This window comes from Mycothermus thermophilus, assembly GCF_041956435.1.
Source record: "Mycothermus thermophilus strain CBS 625.91 unplaced genomic scaffold VTJ04scaffold_1, whole genome shotgun sequence".
Classification (NCBI taxonomy): Eukaryota; Fungi; Ascomycota; class Sordariomycetes; order Sordariales; family Chaetomiaceae; genus Mycothermus; species Mycothermus thermophilus.
Window position 1 is genome coordinate 903,806 of NW_027191427.1, and position 19,455 is coordinate 923,260.

Sequence of the window (19,455 nt, forward strand, 5' to 3'; positions counted from 1 at the left end):
AAAGAAGCTCTCGAGCGGAGAGTTCAAAGAGGGAAAGCCCGAGAGATTCTCCCACAAACCACTCCAAAGAGTGTGACCGGGAAGGATATAGAGAAAGAAAGACTGTATTCCCAAGCAGTGGGATGTAGTTGGAGATAGTATGTACTCTCCTGGCCACACCACGGTTGGAGCAACCCCCAAACCACCTGAGCAGTAGCCGCTAGAGAGCGGGATGGACGAGCAGAAGAGGTGGTGGTCGTGGTCGTGGTCGTGGTTCAACCAGAGAGGCAACCCCCCCGATGAGACCGGAAAAGCAAACCATGAGGTATACATCTCTACTCCCTACTCCTACGTCTCGCCTCTCCCCGATCCGACCCGCGGATGTGACGCGAGGAAGCGCATCGACGCATTGACGCGGCCCATGTCGTTCAGAAGCAGACGATCGGATCGGCTGTTTGGATCGGGCAGGGGGGTAAACACGTACGAGTACACACATACATGCTGTGTAAGTCAGAGCAACACAACATGACGCCGTCGAACGGATGAACTGGTGAACATGGAACAGCCACAAACAACAACGTCCCTCGATTCACCAAGCAATCTACCGCCTGACGCTTCACAAACGTACATAAACTCACCTCCAGCTAAACGACTTTCACTAATTGGCTCCCCTCTCATCTCCCCCGTTACACAGCCGATGTCCCACTCACAACTTTACCAACCAAGCAGCAACAAGAATCAAGGAAAACTCCCTCTCTCTTGTCATTAGTAAGTTGTGTGTCCCGCGACGGGAAACGGGGAAATGAAGGCGTGCAGCGAGGTCAACGCCATGCGCGCCGCCGCGGGGGTGGGGTGAGGGTACGGAGCAAATCCCGAGAGCTGGAGTGGGGAGTGGGGAAGACCGGTACCTGAGTATGCAAGGAAGAAGAGTGGCGTCGAGGAAGAGATCGACGCGCAGCCGCGTTTCACCTCCCGAGGCGGGCGTTATGCTTTGGGAGGGTGTGGTTCGTCGCAGGGGGGAAATAAAAAAGAAATACTACAGAGTTGCTGCTGTGAAAGACAGCTTGGGGGCAGAGGGGCGAGTTCCATTTAAGTAAACGGCATTTGGACCAACAACGTTGTGTCGAGCTTGGGGGGTTGGTGATGATAGAGATCGGTAGATGTTGCGATGCAGACTTGGTTGGTTGGTTGATCAGGGGTTGGGTTCATGGTTTTGCTCAGGAACAGTGACCTGACTCCAACCAAGCATCGCCGCCGACATGAACATACTCTTGGCGCGACAACGGCGGCGGCTCGTAAAACGCTGTACTTTGTATATGCAGGTATGTATGCATATGTGTATGCAGCACATCGACAAACACCAGACCAAGGATCCCCCCAGGGCCGATTCGAGCGTGCGCAACATTTACTAATACCTACGTCACCAAAAATCACGATGAACCCGAGTTCGCGAAAACCTTTCTCATCTGTCTGAGCAGACGAGGGAGACAGGATACCTAGGATCTCAAGTCTGTCTGCCCTGCATACACCGTACACGCCTCCCGCTTCCATGGCCAAGGTGCAACATGTCGCAGATCCGTGGGCCGAGGCCAGATCCCATCCCGTTCCCGTTGCCGCTCCTGCTTGGATGCTTGGAGTGAGTTCAAGGGAAAAGCAAGGAAAAGACAAGGCACGACCGAGCCGACGGGTGGACGGATAACAAAACGAGGAAAAAGACGGGTTTGATATGCGGGGTGATGCTCTCCTTACCTAGGTACCTATGTACCTACACTGCCGACTATGTTGAGAGGGAGATGGTATAGACGTGTATACGTAAGAGGAAGTACTCCCGAGCAAGTGGAGGACACTTATCCATTTTCTTGTTGAAGCTCCTGGGACCAGCTTGACTATACTTTTTTTTACTTTAATAGGTCCACTTGACTGGACGTAGTGTAGGAGGTGCTTGACAAATCGCAGCGGCTGTCGGAGAATTTCTCCCTCGATGTTACCCAACACAGCTAAAAAAAAAAGAAAAAGGAGAGAAAGCACTTACGTTGTAGGGCGATGTCGCAGTAGGGCGAGAGACCACACAACAGTTCCTGACCCCCACGTCCACGACCGCCCAGAATCCATCCAGAAGCAACTCAACATAGACCACTGGGTCACTGCGTGAGGCTGGACAATCTCTGATTTCTTTCCTAATTTGGCAAGCATTAGTAAGACGATCTGAGATCTGAGATCTCTGTGCCCTGTGTGTGTGTGTGTGTGTGTGTGTGTGCTCAGAATAAAGATAAAGGGACAGTTCAAGGTTTGCCAGGAAGGTTCCAAAAGTCAGAGAGGAGACCAACTCTGAACAGGAAGCGGATGCCTTCAGGGTATTGAGAAATAATATTTACATAATTACTCCGTAGTATCCTGAACAAATTACCTCCCACCTCCTCCATCATCACCACCATCAAGAAACCCTCGCCACAAACCTCCCACCCCCCAACCCTCTCCTCGCCGTCTGCACCTCCACCGCCCTCCGTCCCATCACCACCTCCCCAACTCTCTTCCCATGTCTCTCCTCTTCCCACCCTCCTCTCCCCCCTCCCATCCTCCCAATCCACCCCAACGGCCACGTCAAAACCATCACCACCACCGACCCCGTCCACACCGCGCTCTTCAGGGGCCTGGTCACCACGTACACCGCCCCATCCACACCTCTAAGCAACAACTCCCACCCGGCCGCGAGCGCTCTCCGCATCTGTCCCGTCCTGCCGGCGGCGGTGTTCCGCGCCACCAGCGCTGAGAGGGCGATGGCGTCGTCGAGGCGGGCGCGCAGCTCGGCCATGCGCGCGTCCGTGTCGTGCACCAGGGCGCTGTGCTTCTTTTCGTAGCGGCGCACGGCGCGCACCACCGCGTCCACGTCGGGCTGCACGGCGGCGCGGACTTGGCGGAATACGTCCTCGCGCACCTGGCGCGTGAGGGCGCGCTGGCGGGATGGGTCGGCGCAGTACCGGCAGATGGGGACGGGGTCGTTTGGGTTGGGTACGGCTTGGGGTTGGGGTTGGGATGGCGGTTGTTTGGTGTCTGGAGGTGGGGACGTAGGAGGGGAGGAGTAGGATTGGAGGCGCTGTTCGAGCTCGTCGAGGCGGATGAGGAGCTCGTTGTATTTGGTTGGGGTGATGCGGATCATTTTGTAGGGGTTGGTGTTGACGACGTGTTGGAGGTGGAGTGTGTGGGAGAGGAGGAGCTTGATGGCGTGGGAGAGGGGGGCGATCTCGGTGGCGGCGAGGACGATGCCGAGATTGAGGTTCGTGAAGAGGCCGTCGGACGGCCAGATCAGGAAGCCTCGTGCCCAGTACAGGAAGTAGGTCGCCGCGGCTGGGGCGGCGAAACATACCAGGAGGGCTAGGACCTCGAGGGTCCGGAGGCGGCGGAGTGCGGCCTGAGCTCGGCGTTTGCGTTTCTCTTTCTCCTTGCGTGAGAGGGCATGAGAGGCGTCTGAGGATTCCGCCTCGCTCTCGGCTTCTTCGTCACTACCAATATCGATCGCCTCTTCCAGCATGGCTTCCTGCTGGTCGACTCTCACTTGCCGTGCAGCATTGTACCAATCCCTATGATTTCAGTTAGGGAGGGCCCAAAGTGAGTTTTTGTGAGACTCTCTGCTCACCATGGCGTCGTCGTGGACCAATGTAGCAGCACCCCTGAGAGGAACAGCAAGATGACATCATTACAGAAAGCGGCGCCATTTTTGAAGAAGATGCCTACGAAGGGTGGCACTAGGCCAAAGGCGAGAGCCAGCGTGGGCCACCATGTTGACGGAGAAGAGGTTGGTGAGCCTGGATGGGCGATCTCGTCCTGGAACGTGCGGCTGGCCTCGGAGATGATGCTGTAAGCCGAAAAGGTGGAGGAGCGGCGTGGACGGCCGACAGGATCACCGTCGTGGGGTAGCCGGTGTGGGGAGGTTACGGAGCTGCGACGGCGAAGGTCTGATGACAAGCCATTGTTGTTGGCTTCAGGTCCAGAAGCAGCAGAAAGGCGAGAGTCTGAGGTCGACGAGACGGCTTCCTCAGCCGGTCGGCTCTCGACCACGATCTCGACTTGGCGTGATGAGCTCATGGAGAGACTAAGAGAGGGAGACAATGAGACAAGGGATATTCGGATTAGTTTCGAGAACAACGAAACAGGAAAAGGATCGAGGTGAACCAATGCTCGCGAGTGTTGGACTCTACTCTCTGTGACGTAATTGAAGGAGAGGTCCGGATAGACTCAGGCAATGGCTCGCCTCAACGCGGCCGTGTCAGGAGCAGATGGCATTGAAAGTGCATGGTCATGGTCATGTCCGAGAGGTTGTTGCTGGTTCCTTGCCTGATGTCAGGCTCAGAGAGAGAAAAGAGAAAGAAAGAAACTCAAGGTCTACTGTAGTAAGGTACTCAAGCTGAATTGAGCTCCTTCTCTCTCCCTCCCTCATGACATAAGACAGTGTCGTTATACAGTACAATACAGTGCCGCAGTCAATGGCAGCCCATCGGAGCTTGTACCCGACCCCAAGAGCTTAGGGAGTTGGGACTCGACTTGGGTGTTGCAAGCCGTTGACTTGTGCATGAAGATGCCGGAGAGGCCGACATGTTAGGCTCTGGCCGTTTTTCTTTAGTTTGGTTTCTACTTGGACTTAGCATGAAGACTGTTGGTCATATAAGTATTGACTTTTCTCGCCCCCAAAAAACAGAAACTGGGATTCCAATTCTTGATTTTCTTGATGTCCAACTCAATCAACTTCTACACTGAGGTAACTAACTAATAATTCTCCAATTTCTGTTTTTGTCTCTCGCAATCTGTAAGTTGCCCAATCCGGATGTTGGGGTTGCCCAGACCGGTCCATTTGCTGACAGCTGTTGCCATCTGCCTCCCCGTTTCCCAGCTGACCGCCTACTCTCGAGTGTCCAGTCGCGCTGTGTTGACTTTGAGTCTGCACGCTTTGCGCCGTTCCCACTCCGAGCCCGCGCTTGCATACACAGTAACCCGCTACTTTCAGTGCTTACTTGCTGCTGCATCAACCGCCATCACTTCTCTCTCATTTACTCTGTAATTGACCAGCAAGCCATCTCTTTGGCCATCCCAGCAACTGAGTGGCGTCGTGGATCCTCTCTCCACGACCGACGGCCTTGATTTTTTTCAGGCCACTCGGTGGAGAACGGCGTCAGTCGGCGTCGCATACTAAGGAGTAGACAGCAAGCTGTGACTGGTCCATCCATCCCTCCTCGTGCATAACCCGTTAAGGACCACTCTCTGCCCGTGGGACGTGGGAGAAAGGGGCCGCCGGCCAAGAAACAAAACATCCACACCCTCCGTGTTTTTCGGCTGATTGAGGCGGCCGTCCACCGGCGGCCACCGTCAACATCATCTCCCCCACGGCTTCATCCTCCACCCCAGCCGCCGACCTCCGACTCCCCGGTCCCCCGGCCCAATCCGCTGCCGCCCTAGATGCGTCGACTGCCAATCCCGCCCTGTCGCTGCCGTCGCCGCCCCCTCCACCACACCACCCCCCTACGACTTCATCTCGCGACCACCTAGACCCAGACCCCAACAACCCCGATTCCCCGTCCTCTCCGTCGCGAAGGGGCCGAGGCGGCGCCCCCCCGGATTCTCTGCTCCGGACTCCCTTCCGCACCCGCCGCGGCTCTGCACGCCTTCCCCTCCGTCAGCTCTCGGCCGCTCGTCTCTGGAACCCGACCAACTCGACCCCGAGAGACCTCGCCCCTCCCCGGACCACCCGCCCGCGTCGTCAGTCCACACCACCGCCTCCCCCTATCCCGCTTCCGTCGCCTGCCCTCCAGCTCCCCGAGGACGCGTCCCACCCGGCCGCCCTTGTCACCGCCGAGTCGCCTCTCCTGACCCTCACCTTCGAGGAGCGGGAGAAGGCTCCCGTCATCTCCCGTCGCGCCAGCCAACAGCTCGACCGCTGCGCCGGCGCCGAGCAACGCATCAGCCTCCCGCCGTCTCTCCGCCCATCGTACGAGGGCAGCAAGCGCTCCAGCGCCTCTCCGTCGCCCGTCGAGGACCCCCCGCAGCCCGGCCCGTCGTCTTCTATCATCCGCCCGGCCCAACAAGCTCCTCGCCTGCTCACCGTCCCCGAGAACCGCCGCTTCCGCAACCGCAGCCGAGGCTTCAGCCTCACCAAATTCCAAAACCCCATCAGCCTGACCTTCCGGCCCGGCTCGCGGCCCGGATCCAAAGCAGCCGCGAAGGAAGACATCAAAGGCAAAGGAAAAGCCATCATGCCGCCACCACCCGACGACAGCCACCCCGGCAGCGGGGCTGACGCCTTCCACACGGACCTCGAGCGCGGCCCAGCAGACTTGACCACCACCAACCCGCAACGCCTGTCCACCGCCTCGGGCCTCTCAGGCATCGGCTCGGCCCTGTCGTCCACCAACTCGTCCATCCTGGGCGAGGACCCGCAGCCCGACGCCGGCGAGGAATGGGGCCCGCAACACCCTTGCTACCCGCACCTCAACCCGCACGTGCCCGTCGACTCGCCCGAGTACCAAAAGACGCGCATCATCCGCGTGCGCCGCGACTGGTTGCTGCAGGGCGACCTGGCGCCGACCTTTTCGAACTTGTATCCGGACATTTTGGACCCGGCGGGCGTGTCGGAGCAGGAGTTTCGGCAGGTGATTGACAAGCTCAACAGCGAGCTGGTGCCCATCTTTGATCCGTACGGGTGGAGGAATATTTTGGATAACGTGCTGGGCCTGGCGACGGGGTGGTTGTGGGATGATTTGGGGTTTACGGCCGCCAAGAAGAGGTTGAGAGAGCTCGAGAGGTGGATTGAGCGGTGGAATGAGGAAAAGGAGAAGAGCATGGCGGGCGAGGAAGGGGTGATTCCCCCCAAGATTGTGCCGTTGAGGCAGACGGGGTATATGACGGTGAGTTCTTTTGTTCCCTTTATGTGACCATCTGAGCTGTATGAATGTGTGTACTGACGACTGGGGACAGCTCGACATACAAATACCCGACCCCGAACTTGCGCCTGCTTCGCCGACCACGCCGACACCCCCCGAGCACGATGGGAGGGATCATGATGATGGTCCTTATGGTCAGGAGCCTGGCACCTCTTCTCATTGAGCTTGAGACGGCGACGGCTCTTGCTGCTTTTCTTTGTTTTTTTGTGACATTCATGCGGCTTGGCGACTTTTCTTATACCCAAAGGTCTTTCTGGCATGCCTGGGCGATTGTGGTTATTTTTTCGTTTTTGTTTTTGCGGCTTTCGACTTGTTTGACTCGAGGAGTGATTTGACTTGGCATTACTAGGTTTGAGGGATGTACCTATGTAGGGGGGTTTGTTCTCACCTTGAGAAGGGTTGTTTTATTTTGGAGTTGGATATTACGATGGGGGGATAAAGTTTTAGTCATACGTGGTTTCTTTTGGTAGTACTCTTTTATTATAGAGAGGGAGAGGGGTTTAGGTTTCTTCCTGTTGGTGGTTCGAGGGTATTAGGAATACATTGTTGTAGTCATTCTGCTCTTGCTGATATGCCTGCCTATGTCTGTCGTGTTGTGCTTCATCCAATGTTGTGAGATGCTTGAACCATCAACATGACAGAAACATGTAGATTTTGTACGTACGTACCCAAACTCCCAGACTCATGTCGATTATGCCTTGTAAAGACATCACCGCGGAGTACTACGGACAACGTCGTGTACCTACCTAGTCTACGTGCATATATGGGGACCTAACCCTCTTACAGACCATTGAACTCATAACCCTGAAGGGTGGGGGGATGTTGCCGTATGGAACCCTGACAGAAGGCTCAACTCTTCTGCGACCCCACACCCCCCTGGCGTGCAGCAAAAACTGCATGTTGCGCCTGGAAGAATGACTCACTCACATGCCATTCCTCAGGAACCCCCTGTCCTCACTCTCAAGCCATTGTGCTTTGTACCGCCATTGACCGACCATGTCTACCTCCATATCTACTTATCTACGGTACAATTGAAGCAGCAGAGTAGCCAGCTAATGATATGATAGGATTGGAGTTGGAAAGAATGCATAAAGATTTTACAAGAGAACGGCCTGTTGAATAGTTCTGCTGGGGCTGGACGTGTGAGCAACTAGGTAAAAAAAAAGAACAAAAATGTAACACTCCAAGTTAGCTGCGACTCGTTTCGATCGAGTGACCTCCGGGTTATGAGCCCGGCGCTCTTCCCCTGAGCTACGCAGCTTTTCCTTAGTGTTTCCTCTGTTGGATGGAGGGAGAGGTGGAGAGGTTTCCCTATAACGGACGGACAGACCGGACGGGATGGACGGGCGGGATCGTTCTTTGCTGATTTCTGCGGGTTTCCATCTCGTCTCGTCTTGTCTTGTCTTGTCTTGTGTGTGGAGCAAGCACCTAGTAGGTAGGTAGGTAGGTAGGTAGGGAAGTGGGTTCTTCTTCCGGGTTCGGATGGTTGTGTGCTTGATTTGTGTGTGTGTGTGTGTCTGTTGGTCTGCATTCCATCCTGCTGGTCCTAGCTATGGCTGAGGTGGGTTGCTTGTTTCCGGCTGTCCCGCTGCGACTGCGGCTTCGGTTCGGGATGTCGACGCAGGAGAAGCGGGATGGGATGGGATGCAAGGGGGAAAGTGGGGGGTGTGGCTCGTGGCTGGAGAGTGTTTTCATTGTTGTGTTGGATGATGTTGGTGGTTGTTCTCCATGTGTTGAGAGGGGGGTGTGTTGCCAATGGCATATACCTAGTGCCTTCTCCGATCATGTATGAGTTCAATACCACATATATGGCGTTGATGATAACTTTACCCCATCAATTTGGAATTAAGCAGCACAAAGCGGAGGTCCTACTATGTACTAACAGTCACGAGTTGGATTAGACAGCCTCAACATGGACACAACAACATGCCCGGCATAGCATCCAATGATACGGCACGGCACAGCACAACAGAGTATATTCACACATCTAGACCCCTCGCCCCAGCTAACCACCAGGAAGTCTTAAAGACACTTGACTAGCTCCATCAGGTGTTCCATGTTCATGCTCATCATCGTTGCCCTGCGCCATTCATTCATCCCACACCCATCCTTCCAGTCGCTCCTTCATTCATTCATTCCATATTTCATTTTGTCTCCCCTGCCGAGAGGACTAGCTATCTTAAGTAGAGTGTTCCTCCTCTATCTAAATCTTTCCCCCTTAATACCCCCCTTTTCCCTCCCAACCCAACGTAACTTTCCATCTTCGCCATGTCCATCCCATCAAACTTTACCTCCATCCCCATCTACACAAACCTATCTACAAATTCCACCTCTTCCTAAGGTATCTTTCTTTCTTTCTTTTCTTCCCCCCACCATACACCCCCACTACCTACCTACCTACCTACCTACCTACCCACCCTACCTACCTCCTTCCCTTCAACAATCCCAACAACCACGCCACCACCGGCTTCCGCTCCTTCGCCGTCGTCAACACCCTCAAGTACTCATTCGCCGACGCCTCGTCCGCGCCCAGGCTCGGGAACGTGACCCGCTGCACGTGCCCGACAAACGCCTCGCCCGTCTTGGCGTACACAATCTGCTGCACACCGACAATCTCGTTGAGGATCTGCCGGCTCTGCGCGTCCGTGTTGGGCCGGAACGCCGGGTCCCGCAGCACCTCCCAGCACACGACGTGGAACCGGTCGATGACGAACTGGTCGAACCCGGGGATCGCGGGCGCCGGCGTGGTGCTGGTGATGGTCGGGTTGTCGCCGATGGTGGCGACGTCAGGGCCGCCCCACTGCGCCGCCATGCGGCCGAGCACGTTGAAGGCGGTGCGCGCGGGGACGAGGTTGCCGTGCGAGAGCCCCTTGGCGATCTCGATGATGGACGATACGAGGGGCTCGAAAGTTCCTTGGTTCGCGGCCGACACGAGAACGCCGCTGAGCTCGTTTATGAAGATGACCTGGATGAAGCTCACGAACTCCCGGCGGAGCTCCTGCAGCTGGATGCTGTCGTCGGTGCCGCTGATGGGCTCCGCCAGGCCGCCAAAGACGCGCTGCAACAGGGGAGTCAGAAGCAGGTCAAGAATATTGTAGATCTCGCCCTTGAAGTTGTAGACGATCTGTTCCAGCAACCGGAGGAACATGGCCATCTCGTCCTTGCTCGAGCTGTGCGACAGCAAGCCCTCGATCCACTGTGGAAGCTGGGGCAGGATGGCGGCGCCCAGCACGCTCAGGAGCCGCGAGAAGGCGGACCGGCAGGCGGTGCGGATCTCGTCGCTGGCATTGAGCTGGTTCAGGGCAATAAGAATCGCTTCGGCGGCACGGGCGAATTCGGCCGACACGGCCGCGTGAGGCTGGGACCGTTTGCCCTGCTGCTGGACGGCACCCGTGTCGGCAAAACCGTTGGCCAGAGTACCCAAGGCCATGATGATATGATGGACTTGGAGCACGGCCTGGGCATCACCGGCCTTGGCCCGCTCCATATGGACGCTCATGTCGGAGAAGAGCGGCTCCATGACGGACCGGGCGTACATGGCCTGCTCAGCAGGGGGCGTCGCCGATGTCGACGAGATACATCCGATGGCCTCATACAAGTTCAGCTGGCTCTGGAAGACGGCATCGGCCGAGTGGTCAGACTCATCAGACGACATGTCATCGTCGGCGTCATTGCTAGGGACCTCGGCCTTGATGGGCAGCAGGTCGCTGATGGACTCGATCACCGTCTTGGCCACATTGCCCACTTGTGCCCGCAGGGTCTTAACGAAACGGAAAAACAGGTACCACGACCTTGTACGGACGCGGACGTGGTTGTGGTGAACCAAGCGCACAAAGTTTTCGAGCACCTGGGGGATGTAGCGCTGCTGATCTTCGAAGAAGCTGTTGTACCGCGTGCAGATCTCCATGTACTGGAGGAGGATGGCAGGATGAGGATAGTTGGCGATGCCTGGAAGCTTGTCAGCTGTCTGCCAGAAACGGGGCGAGACGCACATCTCCTCCTACCTGACTCGACCATCTTGCTCATCATAACAGCCAGACGTTCGGCCGCCACCTTGTTCGGCTGGCTCTTCTGGGCCAGGCCCGTGTTCGGCAGGGCGAGATCGCCAAAGAGATAGATCTCGTGCAGCGCCAGATCCAAATCCCTCCAATCCATCTGCGAGCCCTGCTGCTCCAAGGTCGCAAACATGTTGGCCACCAGGTTGCTCAGGAACTCGACACACAAGTTCTCATCCACCGCCGCCACGCTCTTCTGCAGGTTCTGCAGCTTCTTGCGCAGTTCTTGAAACTCGGCCTCGTCCGTCTGCTCGTCTTCGTTGCCCCAGCTGGCGGTTTCGTCGTAACGCATCTTGAGGACGATGGCGTTCAGGATGGACGGCAGCATCTCGGAGTAGCTGGGGGGCAGCTGGCCGGCTTTGCGCAGGAACGTCAAGATATCAGTCAGCGAGGGGATCACCGTGTTGCACACTTCATCATACTCGTCTGAAAACAGGCGGAGCAACGGAGGCAGGAAGTCGCGCAGGTGCTGCTCGGCTTTTGTCTTGGCTTCGGGCTCGGCCTTGGGGTCCTCGAGGACGCGGACGATATCGGTCACGATGGTGTTGACAAGCTTGGCCACAGCCTCGGCGAGGTCTGTGTCGTACCGCGGGGTGCCCTTCCACTCGTTCAACGGGGGACTCGCCAGCAACTGGGTCACGATTTCACGAAGGTTGAGGAACGAGATCATCTCAACCTTGTCTCCTGGCTTCATCTTCTTGGCGACGATCTCGGTGAAGGCGTCGATGGCGGCATCGCGAACCTTATCTTCCTTCCCATCTCCGCGCGTCCTCCCGACAATGGGCAGCACGAGCCCCAACACCTCCTGGTTGATAACGAGATGGATGTCGATCCAGCTCACCCACTTGCCCATGGTCTTGAGCGTCAACTCAACGATATGGTCATTATTGTTGCTGTAGCGAGCCAGCAGATCCTTCCAAGACTCGGCGATCTTGCGCATATCGCGCTCGCGGATCAGGTCCTTGAGCTCATTATTGCGTTTTGCTTCGCTGTCGGAGCGGCTCAGCATTACATCGGCGATCTCGTCGTGGATGGAACCCAGGAGGCGCAAGTACATGCCGACGCCAGGGACGTTGCCGTCACGCTGGGCGAGGGTCAAGAAGTCGTCGATAAAAGACTCCCAACCTTCCCTATACAGAAATACAAAGAGGTAGGTCAAGGTCTGGGTGAGCTTGTTTTGGAGATGTGGGGGGTCGACGGCATCCTGGGAGGTCTCGCCGCCATAATGTTGCTGGACATAGCCAAGCAAGGACTGCTTGAGCAGGCCGAGCCCGGAGCCATCAAGGGCTTGGTTTTGGATGGCATGGTTGACGATCTCGAGACAGACGAGGCGGACGACGGGGGACGCTGGAGGGTTTCGGGAGAAAAGACCAAGGCAGACCTGCCAGGCCTGGGGGTCGGCTCGGAGCTGGTTCAGGAATTCGAAGGCCTGGCTCTGGAGGGCTTGGTTGGAGCCGGGGTTCCAGGCGATCTCGATCGCATTTTCAATCTAGTACGAGGAATCAGGTTAGGCAAGGATGTTTGAGAGAAAAGAGAGCTCGGGCCAGTCCTCGAAGCACCAGAGAGAGCTCGGGCTAGGAACAGTGCTCGCATGTCGGCACTTCCTGCAGAGGGGAAACAATAACACATAAATACTAACCTGGGCGTCCATTGCTGGACAGTAACGTATAATATGGAGTAAGGCAGGCGGGGCAGAATTAGGACCAGCAGCAGCAGCGGCAGCAGCAGCAGCAGAGCGCGCACAAACAGGTCGTCGTTAGGTTCAGATTGGGTTGGTATCAAAGTTGTATTGCTATACCCGGTGAAGAAGATGCGGTAGCTGGGCAGTTGTTGAATGCGCACTCGTCATTCTCCGAATCGGCGGCAGTGGTTGAAGTGCCTGAAGTAGCATTGACTTTTCGAATCAGTCCCCCCACTAGTTGGCTTCCATGTCTGCTTGCGCTGGGTGCGGGGCTGCTGGTCTGTATGTATGGCGGTGATGGGGGAAGGGATATAATGTGGAAGAAGGGTGTTGACGTCGAGAGGGCTGCGGGTATTTCGGGGGCGGGTGAAGTTGAGGTGAGGCGATGGAATATACTCGGCGAGGTGACGCCGGGTTTTCGCTAGAGCTGCGACGTTGGACGGGAGGTGGTGTGGTGGAGGGTTGGAGGAGGGTTGCGAGAGGTAGCGCAGGGTTGGGAGCGAGATTGAATGCGGAACAAAGGCGGCATGGAAGAGAACGGGAATGGCAGAAGCCCAACGGTGCTGGGGTGGAATGGAAGATGGGGTGGGGTAGCCTGGGAAAAAGCTGCTGTGGATGGAATGTGGATGGCGGGGCAGCAATGGAATGTGCCCCGCTGAGATGTCCAGGGTCCAGATAAGAGCCTTATCGTCAAGAAATTATCCCGTCTGTGACCCTGACGACAAGCATATCATCATCCATCAGAAGGGCGTTTGACATAACTCCTTAATTCACATATGTCATCCCGCTATGATTACCCATCTTGATTACTTTGGTGTGCACACTCCCAGACAATACACTACAATGCCTTACCCAACCCAGTTTTGCTACCCTCGAGGTTAGTCAGTACAAAAACAAGGATGATGAACTCCCATCCCAATCAACAAGAAACAAAATCAACGCCAGCTCGCACCCTCCCCACCCCCCTACCTAAACAATCTCTCTCATGCCGGCTGCATATCCGCCTTGCCTTTCGTCCGCAAACCTTTGCCCCGTCTTCCACCTCCAACCGCCGCCTAGCCGGTCTTCTTTTTCTTCTTTGGCCGCTCCTCCTCTTCCTCGGACAACTCGTCCTCCATCTCCTCATCCTCGTCGTCATTATCCACATCGCTCTCCTCGCTGCCCGACCCGCTGCTCTCGTGGTTGCTGTCATACTCCTCGGCCACCTCGCTCTCCGACTCGGCCTGGAAGTCCTCGTCGACGCTCTCCTCGTCCTCGTCCGCCGAGCCGCGGTCCGCCTTGCCGCCCATCACCTCGTCGTCCGAGCTGGCCATGTCCTCGTCGCGCAGGGCCGCCGCGAGAAGCGTCGACTCTTCGTCGATCTCGTTCTTAACGCGCAATCCCTTGAGCTTGAAGAAGTCCTCCAGGGCCTTCAGATCCTCACGGTTAATGTTGCTGAACTGCGACGACCCTGCCCCGCCCTTCAAGTGCACCGTAATGTCGAACGTCGACAGCGTCGACACGGCGCCGCTGACACGCGAGAAGGTGATGGATTGCGTCTGCTCGTACGAGATGTACGTCGCCGGCTTGGGCACGAACATGAAGGCCTTCTCCAGGCAATACAGGAAGCCTTCGCTGGCCTTGATGGAGCACTTGATGCCGTACTGCTGCCGGTGCGTGGTGAAATCCTTGGCCGGTGCCGTAATCTTCTTGTTGGCCAGGCCCTTGAAAACGTAGGCCACGACCTGGTGAAGCGGTTGCTCGTAGTGAGCCTGCAGCCTATCCTTGTACTTGCCGTTGAGCTCCTCTTCGGACAGGTTAAGATCCAGGGTAACCTCCTCATCCTGCTTGAATTGCATGACGATGAAGGGATAGCGGGTTTGACCCTGCCGCAGGGGCGGGTCCAGACCAATGCAGAGCATGAAGTGTGTGTCGTCGGGCTTGGGCAACACCATGAACTTCTTGATGGCCTCGTATTGGATCTTGTAGTCGTACGTCTTGCCGCGGAGCCGGAATGATGCGTCGTACATGTCGATGTCGAACCGACCTCTGCAAACACGGGTTAGCAACGTGGTCCATTTGACACAAAGTTTAGACTGAACAAACCTTGGTGTGAGGTGCAGGACGTCGAGGAACGTGGCGATGGTGTCGCCCGCCGTCTCGCCAATCTCGGCCTTCTCAATCAGAGTGTCGTAGAAGAGAGTAACAGCGTTCTTCTCCTCCTCGGCATCGCTCCCAGCATCGCCGCCCTCGGCTTCCTTCCTCGTGGTCGTGCCGGGAATGTAGAAGCGAATCTCGGTGAGCTGGTCCCTGGCGGCGGCCGCCTTCCTGCCCTTCCCCGGAGTCGCGCCGTTCTGGCCGTTGGCCTTGCCCGAGTCGCCGAGCGAAAACTCGACGGCGATCTCGTTGCGGCCGGCCAGGTTGGTGTTTGAGATTTCGGAGTAGGGGATCTCGAAAGCGGGGCGGTTCTGGACGTTGAAGGATAGCTCGGCCTTGCCGAACTCGGCTTTGCCCCAGTTCCAGCCACGCAGCGAGTGCTCCTTGTACTCGAGGTTGGTGCTGTACCAGTTCTTGAAGATCTTGCTGAGGCGTTCGAAGTCCTGTAATCGGTGCGGGAGAGGATTAGTTTGCACTGCTTTGACCAGCCAGAGACAAGAAAACCACATACCTCCTCCTGGAAGCCGTCCAACTGGATGACGCCAGAGCTGCGTTGCAGGATTTTCACCTCGTAGCCCCGAGCCGCCCTGCTCCATTGCGCACCGCCGATGTTGCCGGCATCGAGAGTGAAGGTGTCGCCGCCGCCGGCAGGCTTCCAGCCCAGGCCGCTCTCGGCGAACCTGCACTTGCCATGCTCCCGCGACAAGTCGAGGTAGATGTTGTCGAAGCTCTCACTGGTCGGCGGTGTCAGCGGTGAAAGGGATGAGAAGGCGGGTGCCTATGTTGGAAACATTTAGAAATGCAGAGAAAACTCACATGGCGGCCATGATTCCAGATTATCTCGATGGGTTGATCCGGGGCGAGATAATTGATGGGATGGTGTTGGCGATGGATGCCACACGTTTTGCAAGGTTGCGATGCGTGAGGCGCGTGAAGAAAGAGGTTGACGCGCCGAGCTAAATTGGCTGGAAGGCTGGCGCGATGACGGAACTGCCGGGCGGTGAGAGCTTTGGGGCCGCCGAACAGGGATGTCAGGGTTAGGGTTAGAGGACGGGAGTTCAGGTGTCAAAGGCCAGGCGAGCCCAGATGCTTCCACCTGGACAACTGGGAACATACAGAGACACAGATCCGGTTTTGGGACTCCTCGTAAAAGCAACGGAAAGCTGCGATAGGCCAAATCACTTAGACTGGCAGAGGAGCTCTCTGCAACCCGGAAACAGTCTCGGTGGTAATCTGCGTATAATGCATTTTATTGAATTCTCGAGGTACAACACCCTCTTCTTGAGCCCCATTTCTTTTCTCCAAATAACTTGTCCAGTCCCCGGGACGAGATACACCACCCAATTGCCACGGGCTGTATCATTTTATCAGTTTCCATTGCAACGAATACAGGAGAAAAAAAATGAGGTTGCTTGCTCGGTCACACACATCCGCTCGCATGCAGCGTAATGACAGGACCCTGCAGTAGGCCTGTCTGGATTAACATGTTCCCGATCCCTAGGCAAGCAGCTTATATGACATGATGCAACCGATGATGTAAGTGGATGGAAGTGGATGATAACACGGAAGAGGGGAAGAGGCACCACACCACCAAACCAGAAGTAACCTGACTCCCTGTGTCCCGTCCATTTCCGTCAAGAAACCGCCGCATGGGCAGGCTGTTTGTGTAGAACAGCGATATATCCAGCCGTTCTCGTCCGCAAGAGTGATAGTTTCACCGTCAGGAGTGTCCAGCTGGCGGTGATAGCAAACATGCACATCCTCCAAGCAGCGCCGTCTTGGTATTAAAACCAGTTCATCGGTGTTGAAAGCATAAGGTAGGTGCCTGACTCGGTCACCCATCTCATCGTAGCTACCTGGATACTCCCCTCTCATTTGAAGATAGGTAGCTCTAAACTCCAAACCTACCTCCTTACATCGGCCGCTCATCTACTAACGACGACAAAGCAGTCTACTCACCTGGATCTCGCGAACCATATCATCGTCTACATCTCTCCCTACCTGCTGATCGCTTACCAATACCCAGTCTCCATCCCAATCTCAAAACCCACACACACAAACCCAGCTAGTAACCATGCCCCCGAACCGCCCTCTGCGCGGGAGCTGCCATTGCGGCCGGAACGTATACATCGTCCAGTTCCCATCCAACCCGGACCCAACGCAGGTCGCTCGCGTGGTGTTTGACACCCACCCAACGCACCGTAAGCCAGCCAACCCGTCCCCGGCTCGCCTCTTTTCCTCACTTCCTACATGAGCCGCCTGCCAATACATATCCAGGTATATATATAAGCATCACAACCAATGACTAACCCTCCCCCTTACTCATCCCAGGAACCATCCTCGGCACCCCTCTCCCCGCATACCTCCGCGTCCCCCTGGCATGGTATACTTCTGAAATAATCCCGCGGCACCCCGACGAGACGCGCGCGCAGATCCGGCGGGTGTACCAGCTCCATTCTGACGACGACTTTGAGGACAACGACGACCAAGGGAAAAAGAAGAACGACAGTAATAACAACAACAACAACAAACCTTTCCACATCCGGCACTTCTGCGGCTTCTGCGGGACCCCGCTCTCCTACTGGCGCGCGCACCCACCCCAGGGCGAAGGCGAGTTCATCCAGCTCGCGCTGGGGAGCATTGTGCCGTCGGATCTGCGTGAGCTGGAGGAGGAGTTTGGGGTGGTGGTGATGCCGCAGGGGTTGTCGGATTCTCCGTCTTCGAGAGCTGCGTCGCCTGTTTCTGCTCGTTCTGCTGGGGTTGGTAGTGGTCAACAAGCAGCAACAGGCGAAAAGAAACAGGAGGAGGAGGAGGAGGAGGAGGGATATTTGGGTTTGGTAGGCGGACTGCCCTGGTTTGATGAGCTTGTGGAGGGGAGCCGGTTGGGGAGGGGCTTGCGGAGGACAATGATGACGACGACGAGGAGTTGGAGCACCGAGGGATGGGGAACGGGGACGGGGAGGGTGAGGGTGGCGTGGGAGGTGACGGAGTGGACCGAGGAAGGAAGTGGTTGTGGCGAGAGTCCTAGGAAGAGGAAGTTTGACGATAGAGGCGGTGTTGGTGGGGAGATGATGGAAGGATTGTGAGAGTGTCAGTCGAGAAGCTGGATGAGCTACCTAGGTGCTTTACTCCGTAGCGAAAGACGTGCGTGCCTACGTACAACAGTTATCCTGACAGCATCACGTTGTGTTTGCTTCGGCTCTTCGGAAGGCGGCTCGAGATTGCTAGCGGGAGGAAAGCCCGTTTCTTTTACACAGTTTGCTCCGCAACACACACTTCATCTCGGACGCACATCATCATCACGCTTCGTCTTTGCCTCAGCAGTCGCCTCGAGTCCAATACCTACCTACTCGAGTAGGCAACTGCTACGAGCAGCGGGCGTTTGCCGTCAAACGTCATCTTCGGTATGCAATTCATTCATGGCCGCCTTGTGACAAGCGGGATCTTGCATGTCGGAATGGGCCCGAGTCAAAAAGGCTGTCGTAATGAGCGACGCCCGGTCGGCCAGCCGTGCTACGCTACCTCAGATACAGTGCCTTGGCCAGGGCTCGCAACCAGCTGCTCGCTCGCTCGCTTGTCCAAACCACTCCCACCCCACAACCGCAACAACCGGCAATAGACGAGGAGGGAGGGACGGGAAGGAGGGGGTTCAACGGTTGTTGTTGTTGGGAAACGCGCGGTTAGCGTGCATAAAGGACAAGGAACGCACGGGCAAGCCGCCCAGGAGAAAAGCCGGACATTTGCCGGCGCGGACCGCAAGTTCGCCGCGGTGGCGCATAAGCCCTCTCATGCTTCTGTCTCTCTGTCTCCTTCAAGGACGGATGGATGGATGAATGCGAAGAGAGGCTGTGGGATTCAGGACTTTGGAATTCCTGTGAGGTGTGTCTCACGAGACCAAGCCGGCTGGTCGGCTGGCGATGCAGCCACATCCAAACAATCAATGAAAAATACCAAGACTTGGTCATGGTGCCCGGCTTAGAGAGGCCGGATTGCCGATCAAGACTGGACGAGGAGGGGCAAGACAGAAAGTAGACACTCCATAAGCAATGTAAACCATCATCACTTCTGCTTCTCTTCTCTCCGCAACGGATATGACCGCAGCGTCCGCATGAGCACCATCACACCTGGGCAGCATGCACCATCATGACGACCCAACTACACTAACCAAACGCACATCGTCACGCACGCAACTCACATCGCCAAACTCCTCCCATGAGAAGGCAACAAGCGTGGTGGGCGGTGCTTTATTTTTTTTGATGAAATGCCCTACTGGGAGCGGTGGCTCGTGACTCGCCAGTTCGCCCGAAGTTTAGCCATCGGAGGGGAGGGCAGCTTGTTTGGTTCGGAGCGCCGTGGCTCCCGTGGTGCCGTATCCGTGTCCGAGGTTTTGCCAGAGCGGCCCCGTCAGGCCCGTGCCGGGGGCGGGGCGCGGTTCGGGTTTCATTCATTCATTGATTCGTTCTCAGGTTTTTTTTTTATTCTCCTTGTTTGTCCCAAGCGACTGACCGAGTTTAAACAGACTGACGTGCATGAGGCGAAGGCGTGTAAAAGGGTTTGCTTGGCCTTGGCAAAGCTTGGAGGAGGGTGGATGGACGAGTTGTTGGATGCGAAGGGAAAGGGTGGTGTTGGTGTGTGCCCAGGACGGAGTAGGCGGTGAGGAAAAGAGAGAGGGCAA

At 56.5% G+C, this 19,455-nt stretch overlaps 5 protein-coding genes and 1 non-coding gene across 6 annotated transcripts; 2 read left to right on the top strand and 4 right to left on the bottom strand.

The window, feature by feature from the left end:
• Positions 1 to 2,413: 2,413 nt before the first annotated feature.
• Positions 2,414 to 4,062, bottom strand: VTJ04DRAFT_316 (uncharacterized protein; the record flags this gene model as incomplete). The annotated part of the gene is made up of 2 exons (XM_069361029.1): positions 2,414 to 3,557; positions 3,614 to 4,062. The coding sequence occupies 2 exons, from the start codon at positions 4,060 to 4,062 to the stop codon at positions 2,414 to 2,416; spliced, it is 1,593 nt and encodes a 530-aa protein (XP_069222926.1).
• Positions 4,063 to 4,798: 736 nt separating this feature from the next.
• Positions 4,799 to 7,071, top strand: VTJ04DRAFT_317 (uncharacterized protein; the record flags this gene model as incomplete). Its single annotated transcript, XM_069361040.1, has 3 exons — positions 4,799 to 4,910; positions 5,314 to 6,872; positions 6,943 to 7,071. The coding sequence occupies 3 exons, from the start codon at positions 4,799 to 4,801 to the stop codon at positions 7,069 to 7,071; spliced, it is 1,800 nt and encodes a 599-aa protein (XP_069222927.1).
• Positions 7,072 to 8,097: 1,026 nt separating this feature from the next.
• VTJ04DRAFT_t22 lies at positions 8,098 to 8,169 on the bottom strand. The gene has a single exon. It is a non-coding gene; the product is annotated as a tRNA-Met (tRNA).
• Positions 8,170 to 9,330: 1,161 nt separating this feature from the next.
• On the bottom strand, positions 9,331 to 12,614 carry VTJ04DRAFT_318 (uncharacterized protein; the record flags this gene model as incomplete). Its single annotated transcript, XM_069361051.1, has 3 exons — positions 9,331 to 10,856; positions 10,913 to 12,452; positions 12,603 to 12,614. The coding sequence occupies 3 exons, from the start codon at positions 12,612 to 12,614 to the stop codon at positions 9,331 to 9,333; spliced, it is 3,078 nt and encodes a 1,025-aa protein (XP_069222928.1).
• Positions 12,615 to 13,699: 1,085 nt separating this feature from the next.
• On the bottom strand, positions 13,700 to 15,607 carry VTJ04DRAFT_319 (uncharacterized protein; the record flags this gene model as incomplete). The annotated part of the gene is made up of 4 exons (XM_069361062.1): positions 13,700 to 14,672; positions 14,730 to 15,223; positions 15,292 to 15,514; positions 15,597 to 15,607. The coding sequence occupies 4 exons, from the start codon at positions 15,605 to 15,607 to the stop codon at positions 13,700 to 13,702; spliced, it is 1,701 nt and encodes a 566-aa protein (XP_069222929.1).
• Positions 15,608 to 16,854: 1,247 nt separating this feature from the next.
• Positions 16,855 to 17,866, top strand: VTJ04DRAFT_320 (uncharacterized protein; the record flags this gene model as incomplete). Its single annotated transcript, XM_069361074.1, has 2 exons — positions 16,855 to 16,981; positions 17,112 to 17,866. The coding sequence occupies 2 exons, from the start codon at positions 16,855 to 16,857 to the stop codon at positions 17,864 to 17,866; spliced, it is 882 nt and encodes a 293-aa protein (XP_069222930.1).
• Between the last annotated feature and the right edge of the window lie 1,589 nt (positions 17,867 to 19,455).